The following is a 16526-nucleotide window of genomic DNA, read 5'->3' on the forward strand; positions in this document are numbered from 1 at the left end:
GTGTGTCATCAAACCCCTGCGATTTATTCAGAACCTTCCCAAGTCCTTCCATGTCACCCCGCTCCTCCTCACACTCCACTGGCTTCCAGTCGAAGCTCCACTACAAGACCATGGTACTTACCTACGGAGCAGCAAGAGGAACTGCCCCTCTCTACCTTCAGGCTCTGCTCAAACACTACACCTCAACCCGAGTACTCCGTTCTGCCACCTCTGGTCTCTTGGCCCTCCCACCCCTATGAGAACGCAGCTCCCACTTAGCCCAGTCAAAGCTCTTCCCTATCCTGGCAGTCCAATCGTATAACCCGCTTCCCCCCCCCCCCCCCCCCCCCCCCGAAGCTAGGACAGAAGAGTTCCTGTCCATCTTCTGAAAATATCTAAAACCTCTTCAAAGAGTATCTTAAATAATCCCACAGCCCCCCCCCCCCCCCCACACACACACACACACACTTGCATCCCCTCCTCACCTAGCCATTTTCAGATCATTGCACTAAGTGTAAGTTGCTCTGAGTAAGAGTGTACGCTAAAAGACTAACTGTTCTGCAACATTTGCTTAAAAATTTAAGTATTTCTTTTCTGCTCTAAATCTAGAATAACATGCCACAATGGTTTTGAAATTAGCCCAGGAGTATTGAATAGCGCTATAAAATAAAACATGTTTCTATTGTATATTTGAATAATCTAATGTTAGAATTAAACAATCAATTCCTTTAAACACTTTTTGGACAATAATGCCTTTTATGGTGTCTGATATATTTTATATGAATACAGTTAGTTGCATTAAAAAATAACATATATATATATATATATATATATATACATATATACACACTATACATACATACACTATATTTACAATATACATACATAAGCTATATTTACACTATACATACATACACTACATATACACTATATTTACACTATACATACATACATACATACACTATACATACACTATATATACACATACCATATATACACTATATATACACTATACTTACTATATACATAGATACACTATATATACACATACCATATATTTACTATAGATACACTATACATACACTATACATTATATATGCACTATATATACACTATACACACTATATATACATACACATACCATATATACACTATACATACACTGTATATACATACACATACCATATATACACTGTACATACACTATACATACTATACATACATACTATACATACCCTTTATATACACACACTATACATACATAACCTATACACTATATATATTAAAAAAGTATGTGGACCCTTAAAATTAGTGGATTTTGCTATTTCAGCCACACCCATTGCTGACAGGTGTATAAAATTGAGTACACAGCCATGCAATCTCCATAGACAAACACTTGCAGTAGAATGGCCTCACTGAAGAGCTCAGTGACTTTCAACATGTGACCGTCATAGGATGCCACCTTTCCAACAGGTAAGTTCATCAAATTTCTGCCCTGCAAGAGCTGCCTTGATCAACTGTAAGTGCTGTTTATTGTGAAGTGGAAATGTCTAGGAGCAACAACGGCTCAGCCGTGAAGTGGTAGGCCACACAAGCTCACAGAACGGAACCGCCAAGTGCTGAAGACTGTAGCGTGTAAAAATCCTCTCTCCTCGGTTGTATCATTACCGAGTTCCAAACTGCCTCTAGAAGCAACGTCATCACAAGAACTGTTCGTCTGGAGCTTCATGAAATGGGTTTCCACGGCCGAGCAGCAGCACACAAGCCTAAGATCACCGTGCGCAATGCCAAGCGTCGGCTGGAGTGGTATAAAGCTCGCCGCAATTGGGCTCTATAGCAGTGGAAACATGTTCTCTGGAGTGATGAATCACGCTTCACAGTCTGGCAGTCTGACGGATGAAACTGGGTTTGGTGGATGCCAGGAGAACGCTACCTGCCCCAATGCATAGTGGCAACTGTAAATTTTGGTGGAGGAAGAATAATGATCTGGGACTGTTTTTCATGGTTCAGGCTAGGTCCCTTAGTTCCAGTGAAGGGAAATCTTAACGCTACAGCATACAATGACATTCTAGATGATTCTGTGTTTCCAACTTAGTGGCAACAGTTTGGGGAAGGCCCGTTCCTTCCCTGTTTCCCGTGCACAAAGCGAGGTCTATACAGAAATGGTTTGTCGAGATCTGTGTGGAAGAACTTGACTGGCCTGCACAAAGCCCTGACTTCAACCCTGTCTAACACCTTTGGGATGAATTGGAATGGCGACTGCGAGCCAGGCCTAATCGACCAACATCAGGGCCGACCTCATTAAGTCCCGACAGCAATGTTCCAACATTTAGTGGACACTTTCCCAGAAGAGTGGAGGCTGTTATAGCAGCAAAGACGGAACCAACTCCATATTAATGGCAATTTTTTTTAAATAAGATGTTCGATGAGCATGTCCATCTTTGGTCTATCAAACGCTACTGCATTCGCCTTGTGGATATTTTATTTGCCATCATTTACAGATTTTTACAAAACCGTTAATTCTAATCACAAAATGGAAGCCTGTTACAAATGTTGACTTTTAGGGGACGAAAAAAACAACTGAGATCTTGTCAACGTTTTTGCACCAAATTTCAGGCAAAAAAAAGAGAGAAAATGAAAACCAGATGTTGCGAAGGAAGGAAGGAGGGAGAGCGAGATGGTGGAGGAGGGGAGAGAGAGAGATTGCGAAGAAGGGGGGCTGAGAGGATTTCATGTAGACGGAATAACGCACACAGGAGCAGAGGAATAGAGAGACGGGAAGAGGTGGGAGTGGGGGGGGGGGGGGGGGGGGGGGTTAAATTGGAATTGCAGTTTGCCTGCGTTGTAGAAGGTTTCACACAAAGAATGGATAACTAACAAGCTGGGGGATCGTAAATACAAACGCACATGAAATTGACGACAAAATGAATGCACCAAAAACAAACGAAAGGTTTGAATCTACATTATTTTTAACTTTGGAAGGAGGAGTTTGAAGAAGTTTGAAGACGTGGTCTGTAGTAAGTTAAGTAGACTAAAGACGCTGAGATTGCGTTTCCAGAGGAAAGTGGAGGACAGAAACAGAAGGAAAGATGTTAGCAGAGACGAGCGTTAACTTTTATAAAAGGCCTAATGTCTACAATATTTAACCCCTTTTGTTTTGCGCATGGCCTTTCAAATAGGTTTATTTTCTCAAATAACACTGGATCGGACGGAGGAAAACGGTTTAGTCCAGAATGCGCATAGTCTTTTATCGAGATGTCAGCTGTATGTAGCGTGCGGTTCGTTTTTTTGGGGGTAGCCTGAAATATTTGGATACAGTCGTAAAGAAGATAGTTTGTAGCCTTCCCATTTCCCTAAAACAAAGCCAATCTGTGTTGGAACAATGTGGCCAATTTCTGTTTGTTTATTGTAACTTTATTGCAACAATTGTTATATGTATCGGTGTGGATTGCAACCTCGTGTAGCCTAGGTTACAGTACATTTGGTTGCATTTATTTTCATTAAATTGTACAGTAAATGTAAAAAAATATATATAAAAAAAAAATTGGGGAGGCCAATTGGTTGGTAAAATAATTAGTAAATAAAATCAATATCTATTTGATGGCTTTTTCCGTCGTTGATAGAGAGTTTGATCGGGGTTCAAATCGCACAGTCCAGCTCACGGAGGAGGACTGCAGTTTGTTGGATAAAAGACTGGAGCCCATTTCAACCAGGAGTCTGATACGGGACAACGACTCGAACCAACGGACCACTCGTGGGAAAGGCCTGATTTTTTGGGGATTTAACTCCACAAGCCTGGAATCTAATCTTATTCACTTCTGTGAGAGAACCCGCATCCTGTCCTTTAGGCTATGCCTGTGTAAACCGTGATTAGGCAGGTATGCAGTTGAACCGACCGAAGAGCGCTTTAGTGTCGAGCTTCAGCCCGTCGATTTCCCCTGAGACGGCAGCCAGTACCGGTTCCTTCTCCAGCCAGTTCAAAACCATGCGCTTCTCCTACCACATCAGCCGCAGCATGGCAAGACCACAACCGCCGCTGCGCAGGATACGTGAGTAATCTATTTACTTTTGTTGTAGCCTACACAGTGCCGATTTTAATAAGCATGTCAATCTTGGTGGAGCAAACTCCCAAATTTGTTTTAGGAAAATGCCAGCAAAGCCACTACACCACATTAAACATTACATTCATTGCACTATAAAGGTGACAAAAGGTGACCAGAAACTGTTAGCGCCTGCATAAAGCTGTCCCAACATCAGAGCTTTCTTTTCAGCACCATGGAGTGAGTCCTTAGCACTGCAACACCTGGCTATCAGCTGAGTCTTGTCTGGCAGCAGCGAAACAGTTCAACTCAGCCTCATTTACTGCCTTAAAAAAACACAGCTGAGATGGATGACTTGCTTAAACAAATGTGACAATTGAGATGTACAAACTACGGCATAAGGAGACGAGCGGATAAGAGGCAATCCGTAATTTCGATTAAGACATTAATGAGCGAGATAGGCAACATAACTTTTGAAATGTAGAGCGGCAGAATACAGAACATGGGCTGTTTCTTACAGTATTCTCCCTGTACACCAAGTCATAACTGTAGGATAAATAAAGGGGGCATATAACCAGACAATGAAAGCTCTTACAATATTCAATGATTACATTTCTCAAAAACAGGTTAAGGTGCACCACCAAGTCAGAACAGTAGGCGAAATTAAGACGTGAAAATAGACCAAATTATTAGGATGAGGCACATGGGCTAATAGCAGCTTACTACACAACATACACTTAGTATTACTTTCTTAGCTACAGTATACACATCTCCCTGGTATATTACATTATTTATGCAGCAGCATACAAGACATTTTTGGACTCACCTTGTTGTGTTGTGCTCACTTGAACAGGAAAGTGGTGCAGTGGTCCTTCGTGGGCAAATTTTGTCATCAAAGTCTGGCATTCTCTGGATTTATGGTGCTTTTAAAACAACTGGGAACTCTGAAAAAAAAACAAGGTCGAATCATGATGACATCATTGATCTTCAGGTCGTGGCTCTAGAAAGAGGTCGATTCATGATGACATCATTGATCTTCAGGTCGTGGCTCTAGAAAGAGGTCGAATCATGATGACTTCATTGATCTTCAGGTCGTGGCTCTAGAAAGAGGTCGATTCATGATGACATCATTGATCTTCAGGTCGTGGCTCTAGAAAGAGGTTGATTCATGATGACATCATTGATCTTCAGGTCGTGGCTCTAGAAAGAGGTCGATTCATGATGACATCATTGATCTTCAGGTCGTGGCTCTAGAAAGAGGTCGATTCATGATGACATCATTGATCTTCAGGTCGTGGCTCTAGAAAGAGGTCGATTCATGATGACATCATTGATCTTCAGGTCGTGGCTCTAGAAAGAGGTCGGATTTACAATTCCGAGTTGGATGACCGTTCAAAACGTATTTTCCCAGTCGGAGCTCGTTTATTCCCGACTTCCCAGCTAACTTGACTTCAGTGAATTCAAGACATCGCAGTTCCAAGTTAACTGTTGTTTTGACTGCGGCACAAATCATGCTTCATCGACAGCATGGCCAATGTTGAATGTTTATCATTTTTAAGAGACACTTAATCCCAGATTTGGCAGCACACAGCCACTCCACTGAATTGCAGGCGTGTGATTGCTTTGAAATGCTTGCAGTTAGCCACTGTCACTGATTCTTTCCAAACCAACCATTGTTAAATTTGTGATTTCCAACGTGTTGTGTAATGTTTATGTCCAACGGTCCATGAGCACCGATATGTTTTATCTATAATTTCCCCTTCATTCTTTCTCTTCATATGACAAGAATTAATAAGTATTTGCCAGTAGATTGTCAACTTGATTCATGATGACTTCTAGCTAAGATTTTGAAAGTCTGATGTTGACATGATCAGTCCAATCAAAGCGACTGTAGATACAACGTGATTTGACGTCATTTTATCTGTGGCCAATGACCTTGAGTCTTCTTGGATGGGCACTTCTAATGTAACTCTATGGCAGCACCCAAGGGGCTTGAATTTTCCAGCTCTAGCCTTAAAATCAAATCAAATGTTATTTGTCACATACACATGGTTAGCAGATGTTAATGCCAGTGTAGCGAAATGCTTGTGCTTCTAGTTCCGACAATGCAGTAATAACCAACGAGTAATCTAACTAACAATTCCATAACTAATACCTTATAGACACAAGTGTAAGGGGATAAAGAATATGTACATAAAGATATATGAACGAGTGATGGTACAGAACGGCATAGGCAAGATGCAGTAGGACTTGGCAAAGTGAAATATATTAACTCGTGTTGAAGTACATTTGAGTGACGTCTGGGTAAATCAATACACAGAATACGGCAGGTATTAACTGTCACAGTTAGAAAGGTCACAGTAACCTGAATTATGGATCTGGGAGGTCTCCAGGTTCTAAATTATAGACTACATGAAAGGTTACATACTGATTGGCCCATTAGTATTCTAGTAGGGTTGGGTTACATACTGATTGGTCCATTAGTATTCTAATAGGGTTGGGTTACATACTGATTGGTCCATTAGTATTCTAGTAGGGTTGGGTTACATACTGATTGGTCCATTAGTATTCTAGTAGGGTTGGGTTACATACTGATTGGTCCATTAGTATTCTAGTAGGGTTAGGTTACATACTGATTGGTCCATTAGTATTCTAGTAGGGTTAGGTTACATACTGATTGGTCCATTAGTATTCTAGTAGGGTTAGGTTACATACTGATTGGTTCATTAGTATTCTAGTAGGGTTAGGTTACATACTGATTGGTCCATCAGTATTCTAGTAGGGTTGGGTTACATATTGATTGGCCCATTAGTATTCATGTAGGGTTAGGTTACATATTGATTGGTCCATTAGTATTCTAGTAGGGTTGGGTTATATATTGATTGGTCCATTAGTATTGTAGTTGGGTTACATACTGATTGGTCCATTAGTATTCTAGCAGGGTTGGGTTACATACTGATTGGTTCATCAGTATTCTAGTAGGGTTAGGTTATATATTGATTTGCCCATTAGTATTCTAGTTAGGTTACATACTGATTGGTCCATTAGTATTCTAGTAGGGTTACATACTGATTGGTCCATTAGTATTCTAGTTAGGTTAGGTTACATACTGATTGGTCCATTAGTATTCTAGTTAGGTTACATACTGATTGGTCCATTAGTATTCTAGTTGGGTTAGGTTACATACTGATTGGTCCATTAGTATTCTAGTTGGGTTAGGTTACATACTGATTGGTCCATTAGTATTCTAGTAGGTTTGGGTTACATACTGATTGGTCCATTAGTATTCTAGTTGGGTTAGGTTACAATCTGATTGGTCCATTAGTATTCTAGTTAGGTTACATACTGATTGGTCCATTAGTATTCTAGTTGGGTTACATACTGATTGGACCATTAGTATTCTAGTAGGGTCGGGTTACATATTGATTGGTCCATTAGTATTCTAGTTGGGTTACATACTGATTGGACCATTAGGATTCTAGTAGGGTCGGGTTACATACTGATTGGTCCATCAGTATTCTAATAGGGTTGGGTTACATACTGATTGGTCCATTAGTATTCTAGTTGGGTTACATACTGATTGGACCATTAGTATTCTAGTAGGGTTAGGTTACATACTGATTGGTCCATTAGTATTATAGTTGGGTTACATATTGATTGGTCCATTAGTATTCTAGTAGGGTCGGGTTACATATTGATTGGTCCATTAGTATTCTAGTAGGGTTGGGTTACATACTGATTGGTCCATCAGTATTCTAGTAGGGTTAGGTTATATATTGATTGGCCCATAAGTATTCTAGTAGGGTTACATATTGATTGGTCCATTAGTATTCTAGTTGGGTTAGGTTACATATTGATTGGTCCATTAGTATTCTAGTAGGGTTAGGTTACATATTGATTGGCCCATAAGTATTCTAGTTAGGTTACATACTGATTGGTCCATCAGTATTCTAGTTAGGTTACATACTGATTGGTCCATTAGTATTCTAGTAGGGTTACATACTGATTGGTCCATTAGTATTCTAGTTAGGTTAGGTTACATACTGATTGGTCCATTAGTATTTTAGTTAGGTTACATACTGATTGGTCCATTAGTATTCTAGTTGGGTTAGGTTACATACTGATTGGTCCATTAGTATTCTAGTTGGGTTAGGTTACATACTGATTGGTCCATTAGTATTCTAGTAGGTTTGGGTTACATACTGATTGGTCCATTAGTATTCTAGTTGGGTTAGGTTACAATCTGATTGGTCCATTAGTATTCTAGTTAGGTTACATACTGATTGGTCCATTAGTATTCTAGTTGGGTTAGGTTACATACTGATTGGTCCATTAGTATTCTAGTTAGGTTACATACTGATTGGTCCATTAGTATTCTAGTTGGGTTAGGTTACAATCTGATTGGTCCATTAGTATTCTAGTAGGTTTGGGTTACATACTGATTGGTCCATCAGTATTCTAGTAGGGTTAGGTTACATACTGATTGGTCCATCAGTATTCTAATAGGGTTAGGTTACATATTGATTAGTCTTTTAGTAGCTTTAGGTTACATAGGGAGAGGGAAATGAGAGAGAGAGAGAGACTATTGGACAGGATGTTGTATGTATTACCACGTATTCCTAGTTCTAGTTGACCTCAGGTTGACCTCTCAACAAGGCCAGGACAGTAAGATGAGAGGTAATAAAGTAATTAAATGATACATTTAATTACACACACACACACACACACACACACACCATTATCCACAGCTGTGTTGCCATATCTTAAAGGCCCCATGCAGCCATTTTTTACTGTATCTCAATTTTAAATCATTTCTGGGTAACATTCAGGTACCCTACTATAATAGTTTTCAGTTAAAATGGACAGTTAAGATGTACAGTAAACATTTAATCTGGGCCTTTAAGATGTACAGTAAACATTTAATCTGGGCCTTTAAAATGTACAGTAAACATTTAATCTGGGCCTTTAAAATGTACAGTAAACATTTAATCTGGGCCTTTAAAATGTACAGTAAACATTTAATCTGGGCCTTTAAAATGTACAGTAAACAATTAATCTGGGTCTTTAAAATGTACAGTAAACAATTAATCTGGGTCTTTAAAATGTACAGTAAACAATTAATCTGGGTCTTTAAAATGTACAGTAAACATTTAATCTGGGCCTTTAAACAGTAAACAATTAATCTGGGCCTTTAAAATGTACAGTAAACAATTAATCTGGGTCTTTAAAATGTACAGTAAACATTTAATCTGGGCCTTTAAACAGTAAACAATTAATCTGGGTCTTTAAAATGTACAGTAAACATTTAATCTGGGTCTTTAAAATGTACAGTAAACAATCAATCTGGGTCTTTAAAATGTACAGTAAACATTTAATCTGGGCCTTTAAAATGTACAGTAAACATTTAATCTGGGCCTTTAAAATGTACAGTAAACAATTAATCTGGGTCTTTAAAATGTACAGTAAACAATTAATCTGGGTCTTTAAAATGTACAGTAAACATTTAATCTGGGCCTTTAAACAGTAAACAATTAATCTGGGTCTTTAAAATGTACAGTAAACATTTAATCTGGGCCTTTAAAATGTACAGTAAACATTTAATCTGGGTCTTTAAAATGTACAGTAAACATTTAATCTGGGCCTTTAAAATGTACAGTAAACAATTAATCTGGGTCTTTAAAATGTACAGTAAACAATTAATCTGGGCGGCAGGTAGCCTAGTCGTTAGAGCGTTGGCTCAGTAACCGAAAGGTGGCTGGATCGAATCCCCCGAGCTGACAAGGTTAAAAAGTCTGTTGTTCTACCCCTGAGCAAGGCAGTTAACCCACTGATCCCCGGGCGCCGTGGATGTCGATTAAGGCAGTATCTTTTAGTAGGGTTATGTTACAGCACCTCTCTGATTCAGAGGGGTTGGGGTTAAATGCGGAAGACACATTTCAGTTGAAAGGGTTTAGTTGTTCAACTGACTAGGTATATCTCCGCTTTCCCTTTAAGATGTACAGTAGGCACATGATGATTTCTGACACCTACCTCTTGATTTCTTGGCCCAGATTCTGCCACTGTGTAGAATCACAGTCCCAGCAGTTTAAAGGGTCACCTCTCTGAGAGCTGTGGAATAATCATATTCAGAGCTGCTTTGAATTAAGTATCCCTCTGAAATTATCATTGAGTTTAAAACATTATCCTTAGCTGAGGTTCACTTTGACTTTATCATCTACTAGTAAAAGTAGATTCAGACAAGGGATGCAGTTGTTTGGAAGTAAAAAGTGGATAAGTAATATTATATAATACAGCGTTAGGCAGCATTCACCCATTTTCTGCCCAGGTGTTTCCGTGGTCTGACATCACCACCTGGTGTTTCCGTGGTCTGACATCACCACCTGGTGTTTCCGTGGTCTGACATCAACACCTGGTGTTTCCGTGGTCTGACATCACCGCCTGGTGTTTCCGTGGTCTGACATCACCGCCTGGTGTTTCCGTGGTCTGACATCACCGCCTGGTGTTTCCGTGGTCTGACATCACCGCCTGGTGTTTCCGTGGTCTGACATCACCACCTGGTGTTTCCGTGGTCTGACATCAACACCTGGTGTTTCCGTGGTCTGACATCAACACCTGGTGTTTCTGTGGTCTGACATCAACACCTGATGACCAGAAATCATAGGCAACTGATAACTACAATGCTACATTAGTATTCTTAGGACGACTGAGACCATGACGTTTTTGGTTCAAGTCCCGTTGAGGGGAGGGGGGAATGACCATAGGGGGAACAGCAGGCAGACTAAAGGACCATTGAGGGGAGGGAGGAATGACCATAGGGGGAACAGCAGGCAGACTAAAGGACCATTGAGGGGAGGGGGGAATGACCATAGGGGGAGGGGGGAGCAGGTGAATTTCAGATTATAATAATGCAGCCTGACAGTATGCTCTCGATGGTGCTCCTGTAGAACACTGTGATGCAGCCTGACAGTATGCTCTCGATGGTGCTCCTGTAGAACACTGTGATGCAGCCTGACAGTATGCTCTCAATGGTGCTCCTGTAGAACACTGTGACGCAGCCTGACAGTATGCTCTCGATGGTGCTCCTGTAGATCACTGTGAGAGCTCTCGTGGACAGGCCAAATGTCTTCAGCATCCTGAGGTTGAAGAGTCGCTGTCGTGCCTTCTTGACCACGGTGTCTGTGTGGTTAGACCATTTCAACTTCTCTGAGATGTGTACGCCGAGATATTTCTCCACAGCGGCCCTGTTGATGAGGATGGGGGGATGCCCAGTCCACAATCAGCTCCTTTGTTTTGCTGACGTTGAGGGAGAGGTCGTTTACCTGGCACCACGCCGTCAGAGTGCCTACCTCCTCCCTGTAGGCCGCCTCGTCGTTGTTGGTGATCAGATCTACGACTGTCGTGTCGTCAGCAAACTTGATGATGGAGTTGAAGCTGTGTGAGGCCAGACAGTCGTGGGTATACAGGGAATACAGGAAGGGACTGAGGACGCACCCTGGTGGGACCCCCGTGTTGAGAATCAGTGTTGAGGAGGTAATGTTGCCTACCTTCACCACCTGGAGGCGAACATTCACCACCTGGAGGTGGACCTTCACCACCTGGAGGCGGGCTTTCACCTCCTGTAGGCGGACCTTCACCACCTGGAGGCGGGCTTTCACCTCCTGTAGGCGGACCTTCACCACCTGGAGGCGAACCTTCACCAGCAGATGGGAATAGTGGCCTGAGCTAGGGAAATATTTAAAATGTCAGAGAACACAACAGCCAGCTGGTCTGCATATGCTCTTAGGGCACGGCTAGGGATTCCGTCTGGGCCGGGCAGCATTGAGAGGGTTAACACGTTTGAATGACTTCAGTAGAGACTGTGAGTGTGGAGCCCACGTTGTCATCGGGGGGCTCTCCTCGGCAGCGCACGGTCATTGTGCTCGAGTCTTGAGAAACAGGTGTTTAGATCCCCCGGTAGGGTAGCGTTGGTGACCGTGATGTAATCCGTGATCTGCGTAAGTCATATTTGTACTGTTTAACAAAACTATTGTCCCAGTCACCTTGCCCTGTTTATAAGAATCTCAATTCAAGGGGCCGTATTGGCATGGGAAACATATGTTAAACATTGCCAAAGCAAGTGAAGTAGATAATATACAAAAGTGAAATAAACAATAAAAATGAACAGTAAACATTACACACACAGAAGTACTAGCATCTCTCTCTTTCAGTTGTTCTACAAGGCTGCTATCACGGGTTTTTGATTTGGCAACGTTTTTCAAAGACACTATCGGTATCACGTCATCTATGTATTTTTTTATGAATCCGGTGACCGGGTCAGCGTATTCATTCATGTTATCTCCAGAGGCGACCAGGGAACATATTCCAGTCCCCACGCTATCAAAACAGTCTTGGAGCGTGAACCAACGCTGTACAGACCTGACCACCAGAACTTCTCTCTACAGTTTTTTGTTTGTAGGCGGGGAGAAGCCAGATGGAGTCCACACTTGCACGTTAGAGCAAACTTCAAATACAAAAATACCAAACAAGGACGAATACCCTAAATATCTCCCAGCGACCTGTGACCCCCTCGGTAAACATGTCATAACAGGTGTGTCCATAACATGTTCCCTCCACCTGCTTTGAAATGCTGCACACTGATGGGTGCTGGTGTATGTGTGTTTGTGTGTGTGTGTGTGTGTGTGTGTGTGTGCGTGCACGTGCGTGTGTGCGTGTGTGTGTGCGCGTGTGTAACACCGAGAGAACCTTGCCTCACATTGCACAGCCTCTCTGATTCAGCATGACTCTCGAGTCCTTATCTCAACTAGACTGGCTCAGATCCTGAGACGACTTAAACTGCATGACAATGGATATCCTATCCCCTGCTATCCCCTGCTATCCCCTGCTCTCCCCTGCTATCCCCTGCTCTCCCCTGCTATCCCCTGCTTTCCCCTGCTATCCCCTGCTCTGCTGAGTAACGCAATGCTGGGAAGAACCGACAGAGTCACATCCTCTTCCACAACACATCAGAGTAGAACTTCCTCTTGGGGGATTATTGAAGATGTGGGTCCTGTTTTAAAGATACAATAACTTATAAAGGCTCAGTGGCCAGGCGTATCCTCTACACAGTGGGGTTTATTACATCAGAGTGAAACCTCTTTTATTGTCTGATCTGAAGTTTCAAACATGTGATGTCTAGTTTGTGTCTGCATTTCACCAACGATGACCACAAACTACTCCCAGCCATTCACCAACGATGACCACAAACTACTCCCAGCCATTCACCAACGATGACCACAAACTACTCCCAGCCATTCACCAAAAATGACCACAAACTACTCCCAGTCCCCACTGACCTCCCCACTGGCCTCCCCACTGACCTCCCCACTGGCCTCCCCGCTGGCCTCCCCGCTGACCTCCCGCTGGCCTCCCTGCTGACCTCCCCGCTGGCCTCCCCACTGGCCTCCCCACTGGCCTCCCCGCTGACCTCCCCACTGGCCTCCCCGCTGACCTCCCCACTGGCCTCCCTACTGACCTCCCCACTGGCCTCCCTGCTGACCTCCCCACTGGCCTCCCCGCTGACCTCCCCGCTGACCTCCCCGCTGATCTCACTGCTGACCTCCCCGCTGACCTCCCCGCTGGCCTCCCCACTGACCTCCCCGCTGACCTCCCTGCTGACCTCCCCACTGACCTCCCCGCTGGCCTCCCCACTGACCTCCCCGCTGACCTCCCTGCTGACCTCCCCACTGACCTCCCCGCCCGCCTCCCTGCTGACCTCCCTGCTGACCTCCCCGCTGACCTCCCCGCTGATCTCCCCGCTGACCTCCCCACTGGCCTCCCCACTGGCCTCCCCACTGGCACAATGGAAGACTTTAACTGTTATGGTGCGTATATAATGCCTTTAACTGTTATGGTGCGTATATAATGCCTTTAACTGTGCCGAATCAGATTCAGACATCTCTTTAAGAAGTTTATAAACGCCCCCATTTTCACATAAAAGCCATCTGGTATAGACATTAGATTACATACCCGTGGCTGTTTCCATCCCTAATGCTGCTCTGCTGTGGCGATCTGAGGGCCACGCCACGCTAGGTTAGCTAGGACCTATCAGATCAGGGATTATAGGCTACACTTTGTGTGTTCATTACAGAATGTTCAGGCTTGGCCGTGGATGACGCTCTGAAGTCCTTCTGCACTCTTAGAACAAAAAAGGGTTCAGAAAGGGTTTAGTATTGAGTATTTATTAGGATCCCCAAGGCAGTGGCTACTCTCCCTGGGGTCCAAACAATACAACACCTCATACACATAACACTACATAATGCTAGCTTGAGTTACCTGGGGTGGCAGAGAGTTCCACGTAGTCATGGGTCTATTTAATACTGTGTGTTTGCCAGCCTCTGTTCTGAACCTGGGGACTGTGAAGAGACCTCTGGTTGCATGTCTTGTGTGATACCCATGAGTTTCCAAACTGTGTGCAAACTGCTTGAACAGACAGTTCGGTACCTTCAACACATCAACACCTCACACAAAGTCCAATAGTGAACTAGGCGCTCCTCACCTTTGAGCCAGGAGAGATTGACATGCATACCACTGACAGCGCAATACATGCTGCTCTGTTCTGGACCAATTGCAATTTTCCTATGTCCTTCTTTGCCGCATATGACCACACAGCTGGGCAGTAGTACAGGTGCGACCTAACTAGGGCCTGTAGGACCGGTCTGGTCCTGTCTGGTCCGGTCTGGTCCGGTCTGGTCCTGTCTGGTCCTGTCCGGTCCTGTCTGGTGTACTGCCTGGTCCTGTCCGGTCCTGTCTGGTCCTGTCTGGTCCTGTCTGGTCCTGTCCGGTCCTGTCTGGGGTTCTGTCTGTACCTGTCTGGTCCTGTCTGGACTTGTCTGTTCCTGTCTGGTCCTGTCTGGTCCTGTCTGGTTGATTGTAATGTCATGGACATATTTCCCATTGAGTCTATACATTTAGACCATCTTACCATCTTGTCTAGTGTTACACCCAGCAGTTTAGTTTCATAAACTTTGCTCAATAGCCACATTATTTATTAATAGACCTAGATTAAGTTTAGGGTTAAGTGAGTGATTTGTTCCCAAAACCTATGCTTTTAGTTTTTTTTAGATATTTAAACACCAGCCTATTTGGTAGTTACCCATTTCTAAAACAGACTGGACCTCTACGTTAAAGGATTCAGTTATTTATTTTACTGTCGTAGCCGACGTGTCTACTGTTGAGTCGTCAGCGAACAAAGACACACAGGCTTTATTCAAGGTCAGTGGAAGGTCATTAGTAAACACAGAAAACAGTAATGGACTCAACTGATTTTGCATTAGAGAAACTTCCAGTTCAAGAAAACCCCTCTGTGTTCTATTTACTTTCTAGTAACTAGGAAAAGGAAAAGAGTACGCAGATCGGGCTGCCTTCTGAGAATCCGTAGGCGAGCGAGTAAACTCCCATTTCCATCAATTCTACTTGCTAACATGCAATCATTGGAAAATAAAATTGACGACCTACGATTACAATTATTCTACCAAGAACTAATATCTTATGTTTCACCGAGTCGCGGCTGAAGGACGACACGGAGAATAAAGAGCTGGCTGGGTTTTCCAGCACCGACAAAACAGAGAAGCTACGTCTGGTAAGACGAGGGGTGGGGGTGTGTGTCTATTTGTCAATAACAGCTGGTGCGCGATGTCTAATATTAAAGAAGTCTTGAGGTATTGCTCGCCTGAGGTCGAGTACCTTATGATAAGCTGTAGACCACACCATCTACCAAGAGAGTTCTCATCTATTTTATTCGTAGCCGTCTATTTACCACCACAGACCGATGCTGGCACTAAGACCGCTCTCAACCAGCTGTATAAGGCCATAAGCAAACAAGAAAATGCTCACCCAGAAGCGGCTCTCCTAGTGGCCAGGGATTTTCATGCAGGCAAACTTAAATCTGTTTTACCTAATTTCTACCAGCATGTCACATGTGCAATCAGAGGGGAAAACACTCTAGACCATGTTTACTACACACACAGATGCATACAAAGCTCTCCCTTTTCCTCTATTTGGCAAATCTGACCATAGTTATATCCTCCTGATTCCTGCTTACAAGCAAAAACTAAAGCAGGAAGTACCAGTTACTCACTCAATACAGAAGTGGTCAGATGACGCGGATCCTACGCTACAGGCTGTTCCGGGATTTATCCAATGGCAGTGAGGAGTATAACACCTCAGTCATCGACTTCATTAATAAGTGCATCGACGACGTCGTCCCCACAGTGACCGTACGTACATATCCCAACCAGAAGCCATGTTAAAGAACAGGCAACATCCGAATCGAAGTAAAGGCAAGAGCTGCCGCTTTCAAAGAGCGGGACACTAATCCGGACGCCGATGAGAATTCCCGCTATGACCTAAGACGAACCATCAAACAAGCAAAGCGTCAATATCGGATAAAGATTGAATCCTACTACACCGGCTCTGACTCTCGTCGGATGTGGCAGGGCTTGAAAACTATTACGGACTACAAAGGGAGAC

The 16526-nt window shown here is 43.3% G+C and overlaps 1 protein-coding gene across 1 annotated transcript in view; it reads left to right on the forward strand.

The window, feature by feature from the left end:
• The first annotated feature begins 2815 nt into the window (after positions 1-2815).
• Positions 2816-16526, forward strand: part of LOC139417436 (FYVE, RhoGEF and PH domain-containing protein 1-like) — a 101330-nt gene continuing 87619 nt past the window's right edge. The window contains exon 1 of the mRNA XM_071166719.1: positions 2816-4028. Within this exon, the coding sequence (XP_071022820.1) occupies positions 3860-4028 (169 nt within the window). The 5' untranslated portion in view covers positions 2816-3859. The remainder of the gene's footprint in view (positions 4029-16526) is intronic.

Source organism: Oncorhynchus clarkii, chromosome 9 (genome assembly GCF_045791955.1).
Source record: "Oncorhynchus clarkii lewisi isolate Uvic-CL-2024 chromosome 9, UVic_Ocla_1.0, whole genome shotgun sequence".
Taxonomy (NCBI): Eukaryota; Metazoa; Chordata; class Actinopteri; order Salmoniformes; family Salmonidae; genus Oncorhynchus; species Oncorhynchus clarkii.